Below are 23,631 nucleotides of genomic sequence, written 5' to 3'. Positions count from 1 at the left end.
ATTGAGAGAAGTAGCAGACACTGACAGACATCCAAAACAGAGCGGCTGACGGAAAGGAATCCACTCTCATTAATATGTTAACACGGGTAAAAGGAATATAGCAACCCGATTCATTAAAAAACTTCAAAGGTCGCCTGGCTTTCTTTTTTCTAACGACATTTTAAGCTCTACATGAATAAAACGCAGCTTTTCATTCATTTGAATTGGGTTCGGTCCGTCGGTGCATCGGGGGTGTTGATGGAGTGGTCTCCGGCAACAAAAAAAAAAGATTTAAAAAAAAAAGGTTCTGACTCAACTTTTTCCGCAACCCATGACATCATCCGGCAAAGCGCTTGTTTTGGCCACTTACATGCAAGCGCACATTCCTGGTAGATAACTTTGCAATGTAAACTAAGTATTTCTACTGTTTACCTCGCAACTGCCGTGATGCAAGGTGAGGCAAGGCAAGGCAAGTTTATTTATATAGCACATTTCAGCTAGGCAATTCCAAGTGCTTTACATAAAAAAAACATTACAAGCATTAAGACAAAGTGCAAAAGAAACATATTATAAAAGTACAGTTAAACTAGCTATTAAAGAGTTAGGAGAATAGAAAACAAGCTAAAACAGAATAAGACGGATAAAATATGAGAATGAAAGTTACAGTGCAGTGCAAGAAATAAATCAAAAGCCTTCAAGTTTGATTTAATAAAAGGCAGCGGAAAATAGACGAGCCTTCAGCCTTGATTTAAAAGATCTGAGAGTTGCAGCAGACCTGCAGTTTTCTGGGAGTTTATTCCAGATATGTGGAGCATAAAAACTGAACGCTACGTCTCCATGTTTAGTTTTGACTCCGGGGACAGAAAGCAGACCTGTTCCAGACCATCTCCGAGGTCTGGATGCTTTATATCGGAGCAGCAGATCACAAATGTGCTTTGGCCCCAAACCATTCAGGGCTTTATAAACCAACAGTAGTATTTTGAAATCAAGACAAACGTTAGACAAAACTTTCCAGAGTTGTAAAATCCTGTTTCTGAGTATTACAGTAGAAACTACTGTGCAGTGTTTTTGGTGTCTGATGAGTCTTAAAATTTATGGATGTTATTCAAACTGGGCTTCCTGGATCACGTTTCATTCTCACCCGTACCTAAAGCAAAACACACTCATAGCAACGCAACTGGCTAATTTTGGTTTGAATGCACGTTGAGAGGTGACTGTTTTGGGGTTTTTAAAAAAAGATGGAGTAGTTACTGAACCAGGAGAAATTACATTGAGGTTAAGCTTCCTCTTCTTCAAGTGAGGCCTGGACTCGATGTCAAGTTTCCTTATATCCTTGAATTCAATTTGTTTTTTACTTTAACCTCCTCCTGCAAACAATTTCAAGTGGCTGGAACGGAAAACATGAAAGTTTTCTTTCTCACTTCTGTCTGTATGCCAGGAACCGACAGCAGATAAGTGTCTTGTGATTGAAGAGTATGATTGAAATACGTTTGCAAAGATATGAGGGACGTTTGTCTAGAGTCGCTCTATAAATAAAGATACACCAAGATGGAGATAGACATCCAACTCCGGAGCACAAAGTGAAGCCTTTTGTATATGTGTTGTGTTTTTAGGTTAAATGGAAAGTTTTGTATATTGAGAAATATGCTTATTGGCTTTCTTGTTGAGAATAGAGCTTTGCAGTATTTCAGGTTGGGACAGAAGTCATTCTTGCAATACAGTGTAAAAACCTTGATATGATTTTGATTTTGTTTGTTCTAGATATTCATGAAGTTACCTTGTGTAATTCTGGTTGAAACAAAAACCTACAGACTCTTGGCAAATTCTCCACAGTACAAAGATTAAAGATCAGAAACTGTGAAAATGTGTATTTGTGACGTGTGTAACTTTGTGTTTGTGCAGGATTACCCCAGGAACAGACACCCGGGATGGAGCCGAGGATCAGTGGCCTACCATGCAGGTGAGATTTCTCCATTTTTCCAGGGATTTACACAAGGACACAGAGTAGCCAGCCAGTGGGAAAAAGAGCCAGCTAGGAGGAAAAAATGTGTCCCGTAAAAGCTTAAATTTGGTTTCTCCTGGCACATTTTAATGCCACTATTCCATCATATACACTGACCCTTAATTATTGCATATTTCTTCTCCCTTTTCTTCTGTACTCCACGCCTATTGGCAGTAAGCAGGTTTGATTTAAGAATGAATATTCACTTTATTACACACAAAAAAGGAGAAAATGACTCAATCACAGGATAAACAAACATAAAAATGGATGATGTGGAAAAACATACGTATACTTATCATCATATACATGACTGCAGGAAGTTAAAAAGTTAAAACATTTTAGGGCATCTGACATTAGTTTGCATAACTGGTCAATGGAAAAAAAATACAAAAGTGTTCTAGGACATTTAAACTGTAAAATGACGTGTAGTGTGAGACTGAGGTACAGCGTTTTACATTTTCCTCATATGACACTGGCCTGTTAGAGTGTGTGTTTGCAATGCATCTTAGAGACGGCTCTGCTGGTAAAAGTGCACTATATATAAAGATAATTTATTAATTCGTTCCTTGATCTGATTCCAACATCTTTGTGGTGTATATTGAAAAAATGGAGTGCTTTCAGTGGACTTTTGACACTTCCCTTGGCTGTGCAGTTAATGCTTTCATGTGTTTTCTCGTACATTATTTTGCTCGCATCGTCAAACACCGAAAATGACTCTGAGCTCTCTACTCGGCAGGTTACAACCTCTCAGCTGAGGGACCACACACATTCATATCGCGCATGTGAAGGATGGACTGATACAGACAGATTGGCACTGTATCATCGTCCTCGCGTTGTTTTGAAGTGGAGGCTAGAGCTCGTAAATGTAGCGAATCATGTTAATCAAAACTGTTTTTTATCAGAATCCAAAATATTAATATAACGAAGTAACCGGCTGAACTTAATTGAGTAATCGTCTGTTTGGACGGAAGCCGGTGCTCATGGAAATCTCTGCTTTCTCTGTTTTTCTTCCGCTATCAGTCTGCAGTGCAGCATTTCTCAGTATAAAAGGTTTGTGCATGTGGAATTCCCTTTGTTTGAATGAAATAAATAAACTGGAGATACTTCCTCAGAAGCATCTATCTGCTACCTTTAGACACAAAACATCACAGGGCACCGTCTCAGCTGGATGTTGAGGTGCCTAGCGCAAACAGAGATCAAGGAGGATTGCGGGGAAGATAAAAGGGCAGCAGGCAGATAAAACAGATGGTGACAGCATCAGAATGAGGCGAAGAAGCATATCTCCATCTCCCACTCTCTCTCCCTCTCTCTTTCTCTGTGGGAGTTCGATCATGTAAATGCCTCTCAAGTGATGGACCACAAAAAACAAGACACAAGAAACTAGTTTTCTCTAAGTTATCTGTTGTCGTCTTTTACTTCCACACACACACACACAAACGTACGTTACATCTCGGTGTTCGTGACGACAGGCTCGTGAACATTTATCTGCACAGGCATCCTGCACAAAAACCCCCACAGCTCCCATTCCAGGCCTCAGCACCGCTGCGCTATCAGTGCCAAGAGATTAGCTATCAAACGCTGCTACCATGATAGGAGAATAGGTAGGTGGTTGTTATTACAGCTACAGTAGGTCGCCAGCTCTTTATCTACCAATCCACTGTCACAGTCAAGATCTTGTTAGTCCTTATCTGACCAAAGCAGTTAGGAGCTAGCTGGCTTATCGGCGTTATTTTGGTCTGAAGCATCCTATTGTTAATCTTCCTCACAGGGAATTTCAGCTGCTCGTACTCTGAATGACTCACACGCCACTAAAATGTCACATTCACAGTCTACTTTTTTTTTCCCGGCAGGAAATGTGAATGATTTTATTTTTAGAGGAAGGTTTATATTCTTTCTTCCAGTTGACCTCCAAATCAGCTATCAAAACACATTTTCTTGTTCACTCCGCACATTCCATTCATGTTTCAAGTTGATGTTTATAGTCTTAAATCCCCCGTATCCCTTCGCAGATTCCATTTATACTTAGGATACATTCATAATAATAACAGTTGATGCTGTGCGTCGTGCCGGGGTCTGCGGATGATACCTCATCGCTGAGTGACAGACGAGGCCAGTCATTCAGAGGCTCACCGTGCCAGTCCCAGAGGTCTAGCGCTGCGGTCTGCCTGGTTTGGCTGCATTGCGCTGGACACCACAGAAATGTGCACGCCCCAGCACAGCTCCCATTCATCTTATTTGTTAGAGACTAAAATGATGTATGTGGTTTTCCACGCTGTGCGTATGAGGTTTGCCTTCCCATGCTTGGGTTAAGGTGCGGGCTCTGATCCAACTACTTAAAATCAATAGCCGGGGCCTCTTCTTCGTATCTCCCCCTCGTTCCTCGATGCATTCGAGATTTTCACGGGACAGCTCCGGAAAACCTCAAGAATTGCACGCAGACGCTCTTTGGCAGGTTGACAGAAACTTAATGTATACACAGTATTATATACACTAGGTAATATAACCACAGCAGAAATTGCTTAAAGAAGGAATGACTTTAGCTGTGTTACATTGGTTTTCCTGTTCGGTGCGAGCCAAGAATGCTGTGAAGAGCTGTTTCTGTGACACGTGGTACCTCTGTTATTAACTTTTATGGTTAGTTTTTGTATTTGACCTCAGTATCTAAAAGGCTAAATGTCTGCCAGGATATTCTTGGCAGCTCTCGGCTTCGTATAGACTGAAACTCATTGTTATATTTTTATCGCACCCCATGCTGTTCTTTAGTGCACTGTGAGTGTTAGTGATATTTTTATCTTTATATTTAGCATTAAAGAAAACTGTGGCTGTGCAGTAGTTTTATATTATGCAGCCTAGAGGCAAATGCATAAATCACAAAATGATTCAGTGCAACATTTCTCCAACATTTTCTTATTGACTCTTTAAATGTACAGCTGATTTCTATTCATGCCATCCTGATTTATGGTGTGTTGTATTGGGCACGTGACCAGTGTTCACCTGGCTCGTGTGTGATGTGTATTATTGACTTATAAGGTTGTTATTTTATTCCAGATATATTCCAGTTATATACACAAATGTCTGCCAACCGTACCCCCGCTCCTTTGTATAGCTTGTATAGTACGAGAGCTCCTTGGCCTGCGCTGGTGTTACAATGAGTGTTTGTGTTGGGAACTGGCCCAACGTGGACCTCCATCCTGTGCGTTGGCTTAGGTTGGCTCCGCAAGTTAATGGTCCGTGGGCCCCTGTGGGCCCTATCAGAGGCAACCAGCCATCCAACCAGTGAGTGCTCCTCAGTAAGCCTCATTAACCCTGTCACCCCCTCCAAACCCCCCATCAGTGACTCACACGTGCTATGACTCAACACCCGCATGTTGAAGAGTTGTGCCCTACCGCCATCGCCACCATCCATCCTTCACCACCACGCTAACCTGAGATAATAGGACGCAGTCTAACTTCTGTGGTGGGGCCTAATCTGATTCCAGCTCATGTTCAGCAAAAACAATTATTCAATAGAAACATGTGGTGTAGGTGGATAATATCACTGTCTTACCTAATAGGACAAGAATGGATTTGGATGATTGTTTAACACTAAGTGTAACACTAAAGCTTTGTTCGTACTCGTCCTTATCATTTGGACAGCTGCGGGCTCACACAGGACAGCGGACAGGCTTCCATACACACTACAATCATGGATATGTGCAAGCAAATAAGCTCCACACATTCACGCTAGAAACAAGATGGTGACTACATGACAATGAAAAGAGGAGCTTCTTTAAATAACAACAAAAAAAACAAGGATGGGGAATAAAGTCAATTTTTGGGATTCACACGGACGTCCACAAAGGTCGATGCAAACCCTCGTGGACATTGGCAGATGACGAAAAATGTACACCACACGGACCCTCGCTGCCAAACGGGTGCAGCACCCATGACTGACCATGAACAGCCTCAACACAAAGAGAGTCTAATAAACACATTAAACACCATCTGAAACAATCATGTAACCAAACCACGTATGTTGATATTATGGATGTCACCAACTAGGGGAATTCACATTGACACTTATTGATTATTTTCATTATTGATTCATCTGCCATTTATTTTCATGATTAGTCAACAAAGTCATTAACCATTTGACTAATAAAATATCAGAATAAAAAGTGTGTCAACCTCCCAAAACACAAGTTGAAAACAGTCAAAACCCAAAGCAGCAACTCTTCTCAGTGAAGAAGCTGGAACTGCCCATTTTGGATGAAAATTATGTTTATCTTATTGTTGACTATTAATTTTCTGTTGATCAACTAACCAATTAATTGACTAGTACATACAGCTCTTAAAAGAAAATACTGTATATTTTAATATATTATATAATAATCAATAGCTCAACACTTAGTGAGTCACAGAGCAGCTGGAAGTTGAGTCTATTTTAGATTCTTAATAACGTGCAAACTCACGTTTGAGTGTTTCTGCTCCTGGAATAATATAAATATAAATATATTTTAATTTTCATGTTTAAGAGTCTGTGAAGTTATTTTTCTTTGGGCAGGGAAGCCCAGTCTTTTCCAGACAAATTCTCATGTTACGAGAAATCCTGTTTTCCTGTTCCCAGCTGGTCTCAGTCCTCCGCCAGGTTCCCAGAGCTGCTCAGGAGCCACGGAGCCTGCCCTCTCCTCCTGTGGGCTCCACTCCAAAGCCTGAACGCAGCTCCAGTTTCACCTTGTTGTTCCTTCAATAATCAACCTTAGACCTAAGACCTGGTGGAGGTCACATTAGCAAACACTGCCAGCCTCACCAACAGCTGCCTCTGTGCATGCACACCAAACATGATGGTAACCTCACGACAGTAACATGAAGAGCTGCTTTGTTTGTTGTCTCTGGCTGAACAACAAGAATTAGTACTAAAAAGTTAAAGAAGAATTGGACCACAGATGGGGAATAGAGTCAATTTTTGGGATGCACATGGACGTCCACAGAGATCAATGCAAACCTTCGTGGACATTGGCAGATGATGAAATTTACATCACATGGGACCTCACGGCAACACGGGTGCGGCAACCATGACTGACCATGAATGGCCTTAACAGACAAACTCTCATGTTACGAGAAATCCTGTTTTCCTGTTCCCAGCTGGTCTGAGTCCTCCGCCAGGTTCCCAGAGCTGCTCAGGAGCCACAGAGCCTGCCCTCTCCTCCTGTGGGCTCCATTCCAAACCCTGAACGCAGCTCCGGTTTTCACCTTGTTGTTAGTCCAATAATCGACCTTAGACCTGAAACTTGGTGGCGGTCACATTAGCAAACATTGCCAGCCTCACCAAAACCAGCCTCAGTCTGTGATCTTGACTCCCTCATTGCTTCAAAGCCAAAGTCTGGTCAACACGTCTCTGCTAATTTTAGACTCTCCAACCCTCCAACACAAATTTTAACATTTTCCGCCACAACCTTGCTTCAAATTGAGCTTGCTTCCTGAATATTGATTTCCAGCCTTTTCAGCACCAAAGCACGCCTGAGAAAAGTAACTTGAGTAAGAACCGGTTGTTTGCTCAAAAAGTAGCTTTTACAGCTGCCAGGCGAATGAATTCTACTGTAGCTTAAAGGCTATTTTAGGAACACTATGGAAACAGGTTACTTTAACTTTTTGTGTTTTTATTCTGTGTCATGTTTCAGTTTTTATGCATAACACGTGTTTTATGTAAGATCCACAGTTTGTGTTTCATGTTGGTTTGAATCTGAACTTGTGTTTGTTTGTTAGTTTTATTCGTGGATACAGTATGTGGACATCAGTGTTACATGCACATTATTTCATTTAGAGCTACAACTAATTATTATTTGCACTATTTAGGCAGCTTTTTTTTTACTTCCAAGTGTCAAGATCTAGAAATAGTGGATATATCATCACAGTCCAAAACACAAAGATATTCAGTTTGCAGTTATATGTAACAGCACTTACATTTTGCAAAAGCTGGTAACAATAAGTACAGTATTTTTGGTTAATGAAGGAGTTAAACAAACAATAGACTAATCGTAACAGCCCTAATCTCATTATTTAATACACAGGACACTCAAGAATCAAACAATAGTAAATACAGACCTGTACTGCACAAAAAACCCTTCTGCAATCACAGTTTGTGTGTTTACAGACACGTCTTGAGTAAAAGTGAGAGCAACAATAGTGTAATTAAAGGATAATTAAAGGCTTATGCCATGAATTTTGTCATAAAGTGTTTAAAGTTGTCTAGGTAGTTGAAGTTGCTGAATTTTTTAAATAAATATAATCTGAACATCCCATTGAACTGGAACTCGCAAGAATATGAAAATTCCTCCAGCTGGTTTAGCGAACATCCTTCCAGCTCTTGACGCTCCGCCAGCGTTCTCCCACCGTTCCCCAGTCAGACTGGCCTCTATCCTTTTAGGCCCCAAAAACCTAGACTTCCACATCCCAGCTCACCTCCAGTGCCAGCCCTTGTCACTCTCCAAAGCCCTTGCTCCGCTATTTTTAGCCACGCTGCTGCCTGTGCCGGCGTGGCTTCACTGTTTGCCTAGTGTGTGGTGTTGTGACAAGGGCCCGCATGGGAGCCGTAATGATACAGTGTCTCCGTCTCCCTCCCGGTGCTCAGATAGAGATTGTTTAAACAGTATCCTGAGCCGGGGACGGGTCCCATGACAACTCCATAAATATTTACCAGCAGCAGCCACGCCGCTCCGCTTGAGGAGAGCTCGTCTGCAGGCTACCTCTGCAATGTTTTTCTTTTGCTCTTTTTTTTTTTTTTTTTCCCATTGTTGTCTCTCGCAACTGTAGTATGTGTTGTTTTGATGATTTCCTTTGGATGTTGATGTGTTTTTTTTCTTTCTTGGAAGATAGGTGTTTTTACTAGTACTGCTTTGCCTTTACATAACATCTGGAATGTGTGGATGTCCTGATGTTCGCTCTATACACACACATATTTCAGGTTGTAGTAAACACATGATAAAGTAGGCCACATCAAGTATAAAAACATGACTTCGCACATAAACAGACGACTCTAATGAACGACACAATTAAAAGTTTCCTCCTTGCTCTTCTTCTCCGACAGATGACGGCAAGATCTTTCACGGCAGCGGGGTCGGAGACGCGTTTGGTCCTCGCTGCTTCAAAGGTGACATCATGGGCTGCGGCATCATGTTCCCACGAGACTACATCCTGGACGGAGAAGGTGCGGGCAGAGGGTTCAGGTGGTACAATTACACCATCACTCATTTAACTGGTTGGCGTGCCCCGTGGGAGGTTTCGCTCTTAAACCTACTTATCGTGGTTTTAGCATAAGGCGGTTTCGGCAACATTGGGTCTTAATAGAGTCCATTGTGTATGGCGTGTGGGAGAGAGAAACTGGATGTGAATCAACGTCCATCCCCCTGCATGGAAAACCCCTTTTACATGAGAGACAAATTAAGGATTTCCTGCTCTCAGGTGGTTTCAGTGCATCTGCATCACGTCATGAAACCTTTGATAACAACCATGAAGTACTTTTGAATTGAAATCATCCTAATTATTCAAATTCAGACACACGCACACGAGACGGCACAGATTAAACTTAACATCTCTGTTCGGTGTTACCTGGCCTGGTGTTTTACCTTCGAGTGACGCCTTTCTTCAAACACACTGTTTTGTCGTCCTCAGGTGAAATGGACGACTGGGATCGGCTGGAGGTCCGTTCGGGTCAGGCGAGCGTGCAGAATGTCGTGTACTTCAACAATGAACAGGAGGAGGAGGAAGAGGAGGATGGGGACGAGGAAGAGCAAGGAGAAGAAGGCAGGAAGGTCATGGTGAGGAACACTCATGAACACGACAAAGCTGTATTAAACATTGATATGCACACATGTAAACTGGACATGTTATACAGTAATCAGCATTTTGTGGTTCAGACAGGAAATGTGGTCCCTTGCGTGACAAACGGAGGCAGTTGAAGGCGTCTGTCGGACTTTTTTGGCACCCGAGCAAACTTTTATTGAATGAAGGCAATGTGCCTCAACTAATGTCCTCAAAAAAAACTAAATAAAGACTCTACGCCCCTCCAAAATATGACATTATACCCCTCATGAATATACACTCAAACAAGCTATAATTGCTATTTTAATAGTGTACACAGGATCTGATATGCACTGATTTTATGTACGGCAGCATTTTCTGATCCTTTTTCTCCATTCAAGTTTATATAATTATTAAATTCCCATTGAAGCTTACTGGTTCAGTTCAGTGTTTATTGTTAAACTGTAAAATATCACGCCTACATTACTTGTCACAAGTGTTTATGAAAGAAATGTGTGTATATGTAAATATTCTGTGTATATAAGATTATTGGCCGATACATGTTTTACTCCGCAGTATCGGTATTGGCCCCAAAAGCCCAGTATCGGTCAGGCTTTAATTTAAACAGCTGCCTGCTCAGATTACGCTCACTAAACGTGACAGAAACAGACTCACAGACTGTAGAAACACTCAGTGAGTCTGTGTGAGACTGTTTCAGATTCAGTGTGGATACGTATGTATATAAAAGAAAACATTTTATATATAAATTGATGACAGACCGTCATGTCCTCACTCAGACAGCTGCTCTGACGACTTCCACTTGTCCTGTGCATCAGGTCGAATGCTTCCTCCGGATTGGCTGGAATAATGTTGTGTAGCTCGGACATGGACAGCTAGCAGAATCACTGACTCTACCTTTTTAATGCAAAAACTGAACGATGTGATTCAAAATATTAAATGAATCAGCTTAAATCATTAATATGACACGAATGGAGAATGCAACTCCTAAAAACTGACCTGATGTGATCGACTTTAAAGAAAATGGATCACTCGGTCATAGTTATGGGAACTACAAACAAAAGAAAACTAAGTTAACCAGACAACAGCCAAGTTTAATTTTGGTATGTCATCAAACCAATCGCATAAACGTAAATAAGAAACAGCTGATACGACCTGCCGCCGCTAATGTCAGATGAAAGAAGAATGAGAAGCACCGGCAGGCTGAGGTGTACGAAACAGAGCAGAGTAATGAAAGGATGAGTACAGATCGTTTAAAATATGCCTGATATGATCCTCTGAGTCAGCCGTGTACATATACATAGTGGTATTGTCTATACTGTAAAGAAAGTAAGAGCCTTCACAGTTTAATATTAACCTCTCAGCCATCCCTATGTTCCCATTATCAGTGTTAACAGCCCAAATATCCAAAGTAGAACATTGCTGGTCAGTTTCTTGTATTTTAAAAGTGGTTTTTGGGGTTTTCTTTGGCAAATCTTTGTCTTCACAGCAGCAGTACAACGTTTATTTATTTATTTTACTCTCTAGGACAGAAAACCTCAGCTTGCAGCTTGCATCACAGTCATTATTTTCCTATTCTGGTGTAACTGGGCTCCTGGGGGAGGTCATCGTCGCTCCGTGACCTTTATACTACAATCCGTGCTCACATCCCCTGTTTCACCACACCTTCATATAATCCACATCCTGAGAGTCACCCTTCAGATTCAAATCATCCAATCGCTCCGACTCTGTTGTTTGTTAGTTATTGTTTTTAATTACCGTGGTTTTCCGTTGGGGGTAGATTTTGAGGAGGGGAGTGCATGTGGTGCTGAAACCTGAGTGGGTGAGAATGGAATCAGCCCGAGCCGTAATCCGGGGATTTGTTAATATTTATTCAGCAGGACACATTACCCTCAATGCACTGCTCCTTGACATTACAGAGGTCTCTGTGGGCACGGCTGCACGTGTGTGCTTGGTGTCGAGGGTGGGGTACTCATGCATGCATGCACGCCCGTGTGTGTCTGTGTGTGTGTGTGTGTGTGTGTGTGTGTGTGTGTGTGTGTGTGTGTGTGCATACTTGTGTAACAAGGTTGTACCACAGAGAGCGCCGGCACACACTGTACCGCCACGCTGCCGATGTTGTTCAAACTAACGAAGCCTGTTGCAGTTTCACTCACCCTTCATCTGTAATTGAATAGCGGTTAAGCCTTTTCTTTTTAGAGTGGGTGGTACAGTAAATGTTTGATCTGTGACTCAGCTTGATTTATCGAAGACATACACTCCACAGTACTTCACTTGTTGTTTTAGTGTGTAGGTATTTGCTCTCCGACTTGGAAAGAAGCCCTCGGTATTAGCTTTGAAAAGCTTGTTGGTGTTCTTTTGAGAGCAGCTAGATAATGTTTGATCACTCGCTGATTTAGCAGAGACATGTACTGTAAACATTGACTTTTTTTTTCCCTCCCCCCCCTTCACGAAGACAGACATTACACTGTCAACTATTTGTTTAATGATATTTCCTAACGGCACTTAATTCCTGTTTACAACTGGCACACCGAGTGCTCTCAAATGAGGTTTTTATTAGTATCAGTGATTATAAGAGGGATTTTCTTTAACAGCAAATTGTTCCACAGCCCCGTCAAGAGGATTTATCATCATTTATCTACTGCTTTAACTCACTGTCGCCCCCCTGTGGTGCTGCAGGTGTTCTTCACCAGGAACGGGAAGCTAATGGGCCGCAGGGAGATGGCGGTACCTCCAGGGGGCCTCTACCCTACCGTTGGGATGCTAAGCAGCGGGGAGAAGGTCAAGGTGGATTTGCATCCCCTCAGCGGATGAGCCGAGAGCTGGACCTGGACCTGGACCTGGACCTGGACTTGTGACGCCCTGCAAAACAGCTGGCTGCACTGTAGAGCTCACCCCACGGTAGCCTAGCATGCTGCTATAACAGCCCCCCACTTGCCAGAACTACACTCATACACACACACGCCAAGTTCAGTTCAGCTGCGATCCCCATAATGCACGTCGCTGTCACCTTCCTCAACACTGCCCCGGCTTTGTTTTTAATTTATAAGACTTTGTACATGTTCACCATCGTCGCAGCAACACGCAACCAGATTGTCGTCCTCTGGTTGCGAGGTAGCAGAGCGAGGTTACAGCGTGCAAGGTGCAGGCGCAGAACAGCTGAACCTTCGAAGCTAAAGAAATACATAGAAACTCCTCGGAGACGTTTAACTGTTTAATTCTATGCAATCTGTACAGCTATCATCCAACCTCCTCATATATATATATATATATATATATATATATATATATATATATATATATTGTTTTTCTTTTTCTCAGCTGTGTAATGCATGCAGTGTGTCTCTGAAACACTGAGCTGTTAAATCCCTCTCATGAGGTCTGGCACACTTAGTTTATTTCATTTGTCACGACCCCAAGCAAAGCAGAGCGAGGCCAACAGTTGTGCCGAGTCAGAGCTCGTTGGCAGTTTATGTTTCAGGGAATAGACCCTCTCTCTCTCTCTCTTTCTCTCTCCCTCTCTCTTTCCCTCTCTTTCCCTCTGTCTCTCTCCCTCGACCTCCCTCCCTCTCCCTCTCCCTCTCCTTGTCCTCTGTCTCTCTCTCTCTGGGAGAGGCTGCCCTCCTGTGAGCGATCAGGGACTTGCTGCTGCTGCCGCCCCTCCTCAGTCTGCTCTCCCGGAGCCGGCTGGAAGCGAACAGTGGATTTTATTTCGACACATTTTTCAGAAACACATTAGTGATGATTGTAGAGGATTTATTTTTTTTGCAAGTTTGGTAATCGCAACCAAACAGAAGATGTTGTTTTTTCTTTTTCTCCCCCTCCCATCCCCTCGAGCAGCATCAGATCTCACGTTTTCCTGGAAGAGTGGGAAGAAGAATAGATTTTGTTTTGTAGTTTTTCGTGTTGGAGCCAGATTACTAAATGAAAACATGTCAGGTATATTTTCTACGAGGAAATCTGGTGAATACACATTTAAATTTCTAGTCTACGTCAAAAAAGTTCAGGGAATGTATCCTTTGTTTTTTTTTGTTTTCTGTTTTGTACTCGGCACTTTGAGACCATGAGGGAGGCTGCGAGAGGAAGAGACGCGTAGAGAAGAAATGCTTACAGCAAGTGGACAAAATAACAGAAACGCCTCCCAATATATAACGCAGTCCGATGCAATGCTACACCAACACCAGCCATAAAAAAATGAAAATAACCATAAAGTTAAATCAATTAAATTATATAACTTTATAAACCTCACACAGAAGGAGTTGCAGGGCTCTTGCATCGCACCGTATCGTGTTATACTGTATTGTAACGTTTTACTCTCCATAATGTAGAGGTTTTACTCATTGTGCATGTTTACCCTCAATATGAAGGAGTAGTTCCTATCTGCATTTTCTTTTCCCGCCTTTTTAAGTATAAAATTAGATTTCTTTTTTTGTTTTGAAGCAAGTGAATGAAAAAAAATCAGCTCGAATTAATGACTTGCTTTTATAGTCAGAAGGTAACTTCCTGCCTGTGATGTGATGTAGAATTAACTGCTGGATTTTTCTTTTTTCTTTTTTTTTTTCTTTTTAAGATGAAGACAATAATGTTTGTTGGCTGGTTTTATTTTTGAGTGTTTGTGTTTTACACCGGCACTTTAATGACGTGTGTGGTGAGTCTGCACATGAGTCTGTATCATGAAGCGAGATGAGCAGGTTAGCCGGTTAGCTTTAGGTTTAAAGGACAGGTACGCACATTTTTCAGGTGTCAAAAATGAACATTGGAAGATATTTTGCTTTGCTGTAATCATCAATCCTGTTTATACTGATCATTAAAAGATAGAAATCTAATGTATTTATAATGTAGGTGAGTCCTCGTTTTGAGCATCAGTGTATAAAAAGTTAGCTAGTCAGAGAAAGTGAATATTTTCCACAGTTTTTTTCTGAAATTCTTTCCTTTTGTTTCCCGGGTTGAGCTGCGATGGAGTTATCATGCGAGGCAGCTGGATTCGCAATATCACGACATCTGGCTAGAATCTATCTAATCAGGATCCGAGTTGCTCCAGAGTCTGAACCAGGGTTGAACGATTTCGGGAAAAAAAATTTAATTGCGAAATTATTTACGATGTTATAGGTAGAGCTAGACTGATATTGGCCTATTACATATATTGGTATTGGTGTATATTTTGTCCGATATGCACCACTAATTTAATTTTTTTAAGTTATATAGGCAGCATTTTATGTATATTTGATCTTAATTCAAGTTTAATATATACGTACATATGTTTATTTTTGTGTTTTATTATTTACAGGAATTTACTGGATAATAATGAACTTCCCACCACTGACGCTATTTTAAACATTAAAGTTTATAGTTAAACTGTAAAATATCACAGCCTCCATAACATATCTGTGTAAAGTGTGTATATATCTATATATCTATATATTCTATATATATGATTTTCGATTGCGATTTTGATAAAATTTCGATTAATTCTTCTGCGTTGCAAATCCAGCTGCCTCCCACGATAACATAGACAGTTAAAGACAGATGGATTCAATCACCTGCCAAGTATTTTTTGAAAGTGCCTCCACTTTTTCAAACAGTCTCCAAGGACGATTTCTCTCAACCATCATGTTAGTTAGTGGTGGAAGAATTATAACAAAAAGAGGGCATTCGTCGCTAAAAAGATATTAATTTTGAAAGGTTTCTACTTGATTTGACTCATTTGGACGGCTGAAGCTTCGTATTAGCTAAAGAAAAAAACGTTTGAATACATTTTTGCACAGATTGCGGATTTTGTCCCCGGTCACTTACATTAAATTTAGTGTTGAGTACAAACAGGAGGAATGATTACAGCAATAAAAAACTGTTTTAAGGTTCATTTGTTCACCTGAATATTTGTTTTAAGTCAGAGATGAAAAATAGTAAACGTGTCCTTTATAACTCAGGTTTTCTGGTACAGTTTTACAAAGCTGGCTCACTTTAATTAAGGTAAATCACCATGGTAACCTGAGCTGATTTGAAGGTCTAAACCTGTCCTGACCAATCAGATCACTGAAAAAATATAGACGTTATTCCTACAGGATCCTGTCATGGACAAAAAATACAAAGAGTTTATAGTAGTTAAAATAGATTTTAAAATGTATTGATCATCATAGCTTATATTTTAGGTATTTACAGATCTGCTTATAATTTTCTCAATTAACTGTTTGGTCTGAAAAATATCAAAACATTTGAAAAATGTCACAACTGAGAAACTGGAATGTTTTATACGTTTTATTGATTATTATAAATCAATAATCAGGATAGTTGAATGTTAATTTTCTGTTGATCATCTAACTGATATTTTTCTTTTATAGTCAGAAGAATTGATGCTGAATGTGACAGTCTATAAAAATTTAACTTTTTCGAAGCTGGATGAGAAAACCCGGAGTTACCTGAGCACATTGATAACCGACGTCATGATATTGATTATCCATTGATCGCTCAGTATGGGGCTCAGTGCTGCAGCCGCTAACCCAGAGACAGATCCTCGCTTCATTATGCTGAGTGAAACCAATCCGTGTATCTGAATGAGAGAAACTGTGGAGTTTGTCGTGTGTTTCTGTGGAAGCTGGTTTCCACACAAATGATTCTGATCAATGATACATTTTTTTTGATTAAAGGGAATTATATCAACATGATTATACTCTATCTGCTAAATTAGTTAACCCACATCTTAATCAAATCAGTTTAATCTGCATCGTCTGGGATGTTTGTTCAACATCTGGACGTCACATCAGTATTTGTCCATCAGCAGCCCTGTAACTGTAACGTGCATCCTGGTAACGCTTGAGTTTACAAGTTCTGTCATTTTAACCTAATTTACTGTAAGTTTTCTGAGTCATTAGCAGGTGAAATAGTTAAGGGTTTCTTTTTTAGTACCTTATATAGAGAAGATGGTGCAATTTTTAGTGATTTATGTTAATTTTTAGGATATTTTACATAGAAGGAGGTGAAATTTGGTGACTTTGGTTCATTTTTAGCACATTTTATAGAGACAGAGGAGCAATATAGTGATTTTGTTTCATTTTTTAGGACATTTTACAGTGACGGAGGTGTAATTTTGTACAAATAAGAAAAATTGAAGAAAGGGTTCAGTTGGTTTAAATCATTATATCTGGGCTCATATGTAAAAAATGACAGAAACTACTTTGTGTAGTTTTGTGTGCATCAAAACTAAATATCAGCAATATTAGGTTTTATATTTCCTGTATACGACCAAACCCTTATTAACTGTTACACAGCAGCTACTTTAAGGAAATTATTAAATAAACCTATTAAGCTAATGAATCATTTGACACACAAAACTACACACTGGGATTATTTATTTAGTAAGATTTTTTGCAAACTACTTATGAACCCAAATCTAATGAGTTAGTGTTTACCAACTAAACAAACTTTTTTTTGGTCATAATTTGTATAAAATTGCACCTCATCCTCGGTTAAATGTGCTACAAATTAACCAAAATGAGCAAATTGCACCTTCTTGTCTGTATAATGTGCTAAAAAATTAACCAAAATGACCAAATTAACAGTTAAATACCTGCAAATTACTCAGAAATGTTCCAGGAAATTACTTTAAAATGATGATAATAAAGTAAAGCGTTACCTACGTTGGTCTGTACCTTCCTGTCAAGGTGCATACAGCAGGTTTCTGTATTGTTTTTGCATGTAGATGAACTGCGTCATTCACACACTTCAGTAGTGCAAGAAGTATAAAATGATGTAAAATTACTACACAGGGTTAACTAATAAATCACATATCTGCTGGAGGTTGAATGTTTGTTGTTAGCTGTTGTGTTTGATTCGAGGACTCATGTAAAAAAAAAAAAAAATGTAAAAAAAGAGACTTAAAGATCAGGTTATATGTAAAGACGTATGCTAGACATTGCAAAGATATGAATGAGACAACGATGCGGCCGTTTGAGCCACATCTAAGTTCAGGGTTATTAAAGTCACTTATTTAAAAGTTTACTCAGAATCTCAGTTTACAAAAAAAAAAAAAAGTTTCACGGTTTCAACCAAATTAGAGTTAATCTGGTAAAAAGTTTTATAGCGTCTCCAACTTTACTCACCGAGGACTCCTGTAATAATTCTTTGCCTTGTTGACTTGCACTATAATGGCCTTGTTCAGTATGTGTGTGATTCAATAAATGTTTCAGTAATGTACAAAAAAAAAAGAAAGTTGTGTATTGTTTCATTAATTTTGATCCCTGCAAACCTCAGAGGTACTTTGTGTGTTTATTCTGTTATTTCACTTTTTCAGTATCTTATCAATCAGTTTGTTCCCGATGACTTCAGTTAAACTTTATTTATGTAGCAGCTTTCATTCAGGCTAGTGTAGTTTAAAGTGCTTCACAGTTAGTTGATTATCAAGCTGATAATAAGACAAGAACATGTGACAACATAAAGATAAGGATTAAAAATGATGAGACAAAAATTGAGACCAATGCACACAAGAGAGAATAAGTGATAAAAATTGTTTGAACATTTTAATAAAACGAGTAAAAACTGAATAATTAGGTATAATTAAATAAGTAAGATAAGAGAGAATAAGAGAAAATGTTTATTAAAAGTTAGAGGAAAAAAAAGATAAAAGAAAAGTAAAATGAAATGAAATAGATGAACTTTAAAGTCCGTGTAAAGTAAGAATAAATATGTGTTCTGAATTTGACATACCACAGAAAAGTGTGTTGTTAACCACCCTGCCAAATTTGAATGATTAAAAAAAATCACCAAATATAAAGTTGTGTAAAAACCAGCCTCTTTCTCTGCTCCCAAACGCTGTGGGAGTGGCCACCGAGTCCGCTGAGACCCCGCCCCCTACCAAGTGTCACCTGTCAATCAAAGTCACCACCTCTCCCCGAAACAGCGGCTAGCTCGGCGGCTAACTCGGCGACTAGCTCGGCGGCTAACTCTGCGACTAGCTCGGGGCTAACTCAGCTAACTGGCAAACTGTAGTAGTAGTGTGCGCTGAATGTATTTATACCGCTACAGCAGCAGGGGCGGGTTTATGCTCCGGTGTGTAACCGTGCTATTGGTCACCGGTTACGTAATCGCCGGGTTACGTAACCCAGCGGAGATTTTCAGACCCGCCCATTAAATCCCGAACACAGAAATCTTGAAACACAGTTTGTGAAGCCTAGCTCCACAATTCAAATCTATATGGTTGAAATGATTTTTACACCTTTTTTAGAAATACATTTATGACGTATTTAATGTGTTTAGAAGAAAATGTCTGAATTCACTTTACACGTACTTTAATAAAATCTGGACTAAAACTAGGTTAAAAAAGAGATTAAAAGACAAATAAAATTGATTAAAAAATAAAACTAAAAGTATGATGATAAGAAAATAGTGTAAGATAAAGTAGAAAGAAAACTTCATATTGTTTTCTGTTTTAATTTGTGCTTTAAAATAACACTGTATTGAATTACTGACTGTTGCTTTAAGACGGACTTGAGAAATTGTGAACCCGCCTTTTAACACAAACTACGGCTGAAGCCTCATAACGGGGAAATAAAGCTTTCTGAAACACTAAATCAATATGAAGCAATAATACTGACGGTGGTTGACAGTTTTAAAGCATTTAATACACTTAAAAGACAACATTACTGCTGGTATTACACTTAAATCTGACATTATAATTATATTATAAGTGGTTTTATTGCTTCATTTATCGTTATTCTGTTCAGTAAAGTCTGAATTATTAAAACTGATCACTTTTAAACAGTCTACAGCTTTGGTTTTAAATACTTTAGCCGATTAACCCTTTACATACTGTTCATATTCTGACTCATAATTAGTCCCAAATCAGTCATTAATAAATATTTGTTGGATCTTATGGAAAAGAAAACATTCGTAATCACTATTTTATCACCAGCTTCAATATCTACTTTAAATTTCTGATTTTTTTTCCCACTGTGCACCACAAATATCAACCTCACGGTGGCGCCAGATGGAGAGTCAGAAGTTCAGTATGATTCATCCTCTGAGCACCAAAGTTACAGCAGTTCATTCAGAGTAGTTGAGATATTTCTGTCTGGATTAAAGTGTCGAACCAGCTGATCGACAGTCAGGCTGCTAGCATCGCTGAAGAGAATAAAACCATTTCAGACGAGTAGCTGTCAGGTTTTTGTGCCTAAATTTGATAATCACCTTTTAAAGAAGGTTTATATGGTGTAACAAATAGCTTCATGATTGTTATTAACTGTTTTAGTGTTCAGTGTTGAGGAGTTACATGTACCTATTACAAAATAAATGTAACTAGTTACTATTAAAGTTACTTATGAAAATGTTAATGATTACAAAGGAGGTTACATCATGTTGCCCTCTGACAGACCCGGACATCACTTTAAATAAAGAAATAAGGACAATGCCATCCTCATGCTGCTACACATTCACTTTTGTGTTTTTTTTTTAATCACTATTCTGTTTTATTTTATTTAATGTCATGTTTTATTCAATATCCTGTGTTTTTATGTTTTTATGTTTGCACCACAGAGTAGCAATTATAATTGTATTGTATGCATATAGTGACAATAAAGGCAATCTATCTACATCTGTCTAACTATCTATATATCTAACTTATAAAGCCTTTAAAGTGACTTATTAGAAAGCAGTACTCAACCACTGAAAACTGACACCTGTTGGATGATTTGCTGTAGGAGTTTGAACAGACGTTCATGGCGCTCAGAGGATGAATCTCACAGAGATGCAACAAACCGTCGATCAGCAGATAAATAACGGGCAACTGTTCAGATAATTGAATAATTGATAATAGTAATTTCTTAAGCAATTGTTTAATATTTGCTTGTTGCAGATTCTGAGCTCTACAAAATTTTAAAAAAGTCATTTTCTAAACTAATTTCTGAAACTTTATAAACAAAACACTTAATCAAGAAAAAAACACTTGGCAGATTGATGATAGAAAATAGTTGCAGCCCTTCTTCCCGACTGTGGTGATCCTCTGACGCCACCATGAGGTCGACAGTTGTGGGTTTCTTAACCGAACATAATCAGGACGGAGCCTTTTAAGATGAGAAGCCACTGAATAATGTTTACAGGCTTTTAACTGAACAACTATTTGATGGGTTTCCATGAAGTCTGGCTCGGGTACGTTCCCCTCCTCAAGAGGAGCAGTAATCACTTTAATCCTTTTCCTCCGACGCCAGCGTGAGGTTAATTTAATTTGTCCAGGACTTTGATTTTTGACCAAATTCTGCAAAAAACTAACGACGTTCCCATCAGCCTCAGCCTCACTCTGCGTTTAGCGTTAATTAGCAAACACGCAGTTTACAGTAAAATACAGCCGCACTGATCAGCACGGCTCTTTAAAAGATGCTTTCTGCCTATAAAACAAACAAGACTAAGCAGGACTTGAACATGTTGTCTCCATGTTGGAAACATTTAAAATTTACTCAGACCAGCCAAGATTGTATATAACAATTTATTTAAACAGTAGCAATCTAAAGATATTTGGTCCCCTGGTTTTAAAAACAACAGTACAACATTATTCAGATCACTGTAACAAAACGGAAATAAAAAGGAACATGAATGGGTGGGTTTTTTTTTCCAGTTTAACTCGTACATACAGAATGGCGACTGAAAAATAAAGTGACAGATGTATTTTCTACAGAAAGTGTGTCAAACTAACTAAACCCATTATTATTATTATTATCAAATCTTTGAAATGTTGACAGATGGAAGTGCTGTGCTCTCTTATAAACTTCATAAAGAGGCAAATTTAGTGGCAAGAATCCATATATATCCAACTATTACATAACAGTTTTGTTTTGTAACAATTTTTTTTGTAGGAGGCATCGAATGAAAATACAAAATTACAAAAGTCATGTACACAAAAATAAAACAGATTCTATGTGTCATAACCTTTGGACATCTCCGTCTAAAAAATATTCATTACACGGGGAATTGTTTTAAATATTGTACTTTTTCTATTAAAAAAAAAGAAAACTGTCAAAGCGACACGTTTTCCCAACAGTCTCGTAAAAACTATGTTGCAGAAATGGCTTTAAATGTTTCAAACTGTTGGAAGAGGCACGAATCAAGAGCTCAGTAGAGTTCACACTAGACACTGCAGCGACTCTCTTTTAGGAAGAGAAGAAGAAAACATCTATAAAAAAACAAAAAAAGAAGGAGAAGAAGAAGAAGAAGTGTTCGTGGCTGTTCATCGTGTTGGTCAAGAGCAGATTATTCAGTTTATACATCCTCATCCTCCTCTTCTTCGTCCTCGTAGTATCGGTTTCGTTTGATCAGCTCCTCCACCGTCAGCGCCTCCTGCTCCTTATCGTCCACCTCCTCGCTGTCCCAGAAGCCAACGTCCTGCGAGGACTGGCTGGGCTCCACTTCCCCCTCAGGAGATGAGACGGTCTCTGTCGTCTCCTGGCGTTTCAGAGGTGGCATCTCTTCCTCCAGCACACCTCCGTCCTCTTCTTCTTCCTCCATCTGCTCCTCCTCCTCTTCTTCTTCTTCCTGTCCAGGTTGTTCAAGCTCCTCCTCTCTGTTGACGGGATGTTCTGGCATGTCTTCACTCTTCATCTCCCCCTCCTGCTCCTCATGCTCCTCCTCTCCTGAGCTGGTGTGTACGTCCACGCAGTTGTCCTCGGTGGGCGTCTGGCTGTCTGACGACTGGTCGCCGTGCTGCAGCTCCATGCTGGAGGGTTCGGGGCTCGCCTGCCGCTCGTCCGCAGCGGGAGGTTGACTCTCTTTTCTGGGCTCGGGAGGAGAAGGAGTGCTGCTGGTTTGGTTCGCCAGTGTGAAGGGCAAGCTGCGCTCCTTCAGGGAGGAGCTGCGGCGCAGGGAGGAAACCTCTCTGACCTGCTCGGGAGGGGAGGTGGGGGAATCCTCCTCTGGGGGCCACTTGGCTCGGATTGGCTTAGTGGCGGAGCCCCCGTCTGTGGTGGTGGTGGTGGTGGCTTCGGTGCGGCCGGTTCCGTCCTCCGGTTCGGTGCGTGGCGGCCAGGAGATTTTCAGCCTGCGGGTCTCAGCGGGTCTGTCGGCCTTCTCTGCCGATCCCTGTCCCAGAGCCTCCATCGTGGCGGTCAGGACGTTGACTTTAGCCAGCGGAGAGTCCTCCACACTGGGGCTGTCCAGGTCTGAGGACGGAGTGGAGCTTTGGGTGCTCGGCTTGGTGGGAGTGTTGGACTGCGGCGGAGTGTCCTCGGCCTCCAGTTTGCCCTCCCACAGCTCTTTGTGGGGCCGGTGGCCGAAGCCCTCGTCGTAGTTTCCCTTCGCCTTGAAGAGCTGGCAGAAGTGCGGCTTGCAGTAGACGTTGTTGTGCAGAGAGGCGTAGTTTGCCAAACTGATCAGGAGAAAAAGAAAAGAGGGAAACACTGTTAGAAAATACAAACAAACATATTTAAAGCAACGGTTTTAATAAATAATGTAACTTTCAATAACTAATCTAACTTCTAACTCATAAAGGAGTTATGATTAATTTTAAGTTTTCTTCAACCTTCTATTTTGCTGCAAGTATTTCATGATTACTATTATGTTTATTGTTTTCTTTTATTCCAACATGTTATTTTTCACTTTTTTAATGTATTTATTCTTGATATTTCAAGCCTGTTCAGTTGTGGTTATTTTCAATGTGCTTTACAAATCAATTTTGACTTGACTTAATCATGGGACACTGGATTGGAGTCTGGAAAATACAAATTAAAGCTGAAGCCACTGCAGCATTTACAAAAGAAAAAGGTAAATTGGAAAAATAAACTCTGTATTGATATCATTTTAATTAACTCTAATCCGTCTAGACTCGGCTAATCTCTCGGTCACAGGGTCTCTGTTTGAAGTGACCGTTTCATTTCCTG

General features: G+C 40.1%; 2 protein-coding genes across 2 annotated transcripts in view; one reads left to right on the top strand and one right to left on the bottom strand.

The window, feature by feature from the left end:
- Positions 1 to 13,042, top strand: part of spryd3 (SPRY domain containing 3) — a 62,735-nt gene extending 49,693 nt beyond the window's left edge. The window contains exons 8-11 of the mRNA XM_062427664.1: positions 1,882 to 1,939; positions 9,048 to 9,167; positions 9,632 to 9,777; positions 12,458 to 13,042. Of these exons, the coding sequence (XP_062283648.1) occupies positions 1,882 to 1,939; positions 9,048 to 9,167; positions 9,632 to 9,777; positions 12,458 to 12,592 (459 nt within the window). The 3' untranslated portion in view covers positions 12,593 to 13,042. The remainder of the gene's footprint in view (positions 1 to 1,881; positions 1,940 to 9,047; positions 9,168 to 9,631; positions 9,778 to 12,457) is intronic.
- An 8,192-nt stretch (positions 13,043 to 21,234) lies between these two features.
- Positions 21,235 to 23,631, bottom strand: part of lima1a (LIM domain and actin binding 1a) — a 28,030-nt gene continuing 25,633 nt past the window's right edge. Inside the window, exon 11 of the mRNA XM_062427970.1 lies at positions 21,235 to 23,120. Coding sequence (XP_062283954.1) covers positions 22,019 to 23,120 — 1,102 coding nt within the window. The 3' untranslated portion in view covers positions 21,235 to 22,018. The remainder of the gene's footprint in view (positions 23,121 to 23,631) is intronic.

Source organism: Scomber scombrus, chromosome 10 (assembly GCF_963691925.1).
Source record: "Scomber scombrus chromosome 10, fScoSco1.1, whole genome shotgun sequence".
Taxonomy (NCBI): Eukaryota; Metazoa; Chordata; class Actinopteri; order Scombriformes; family Scombridae; genus Scomber; species Scomber scombrus.
This window is presented reverse-complemented; position numbering and strand designations above follow the sequence as displayed.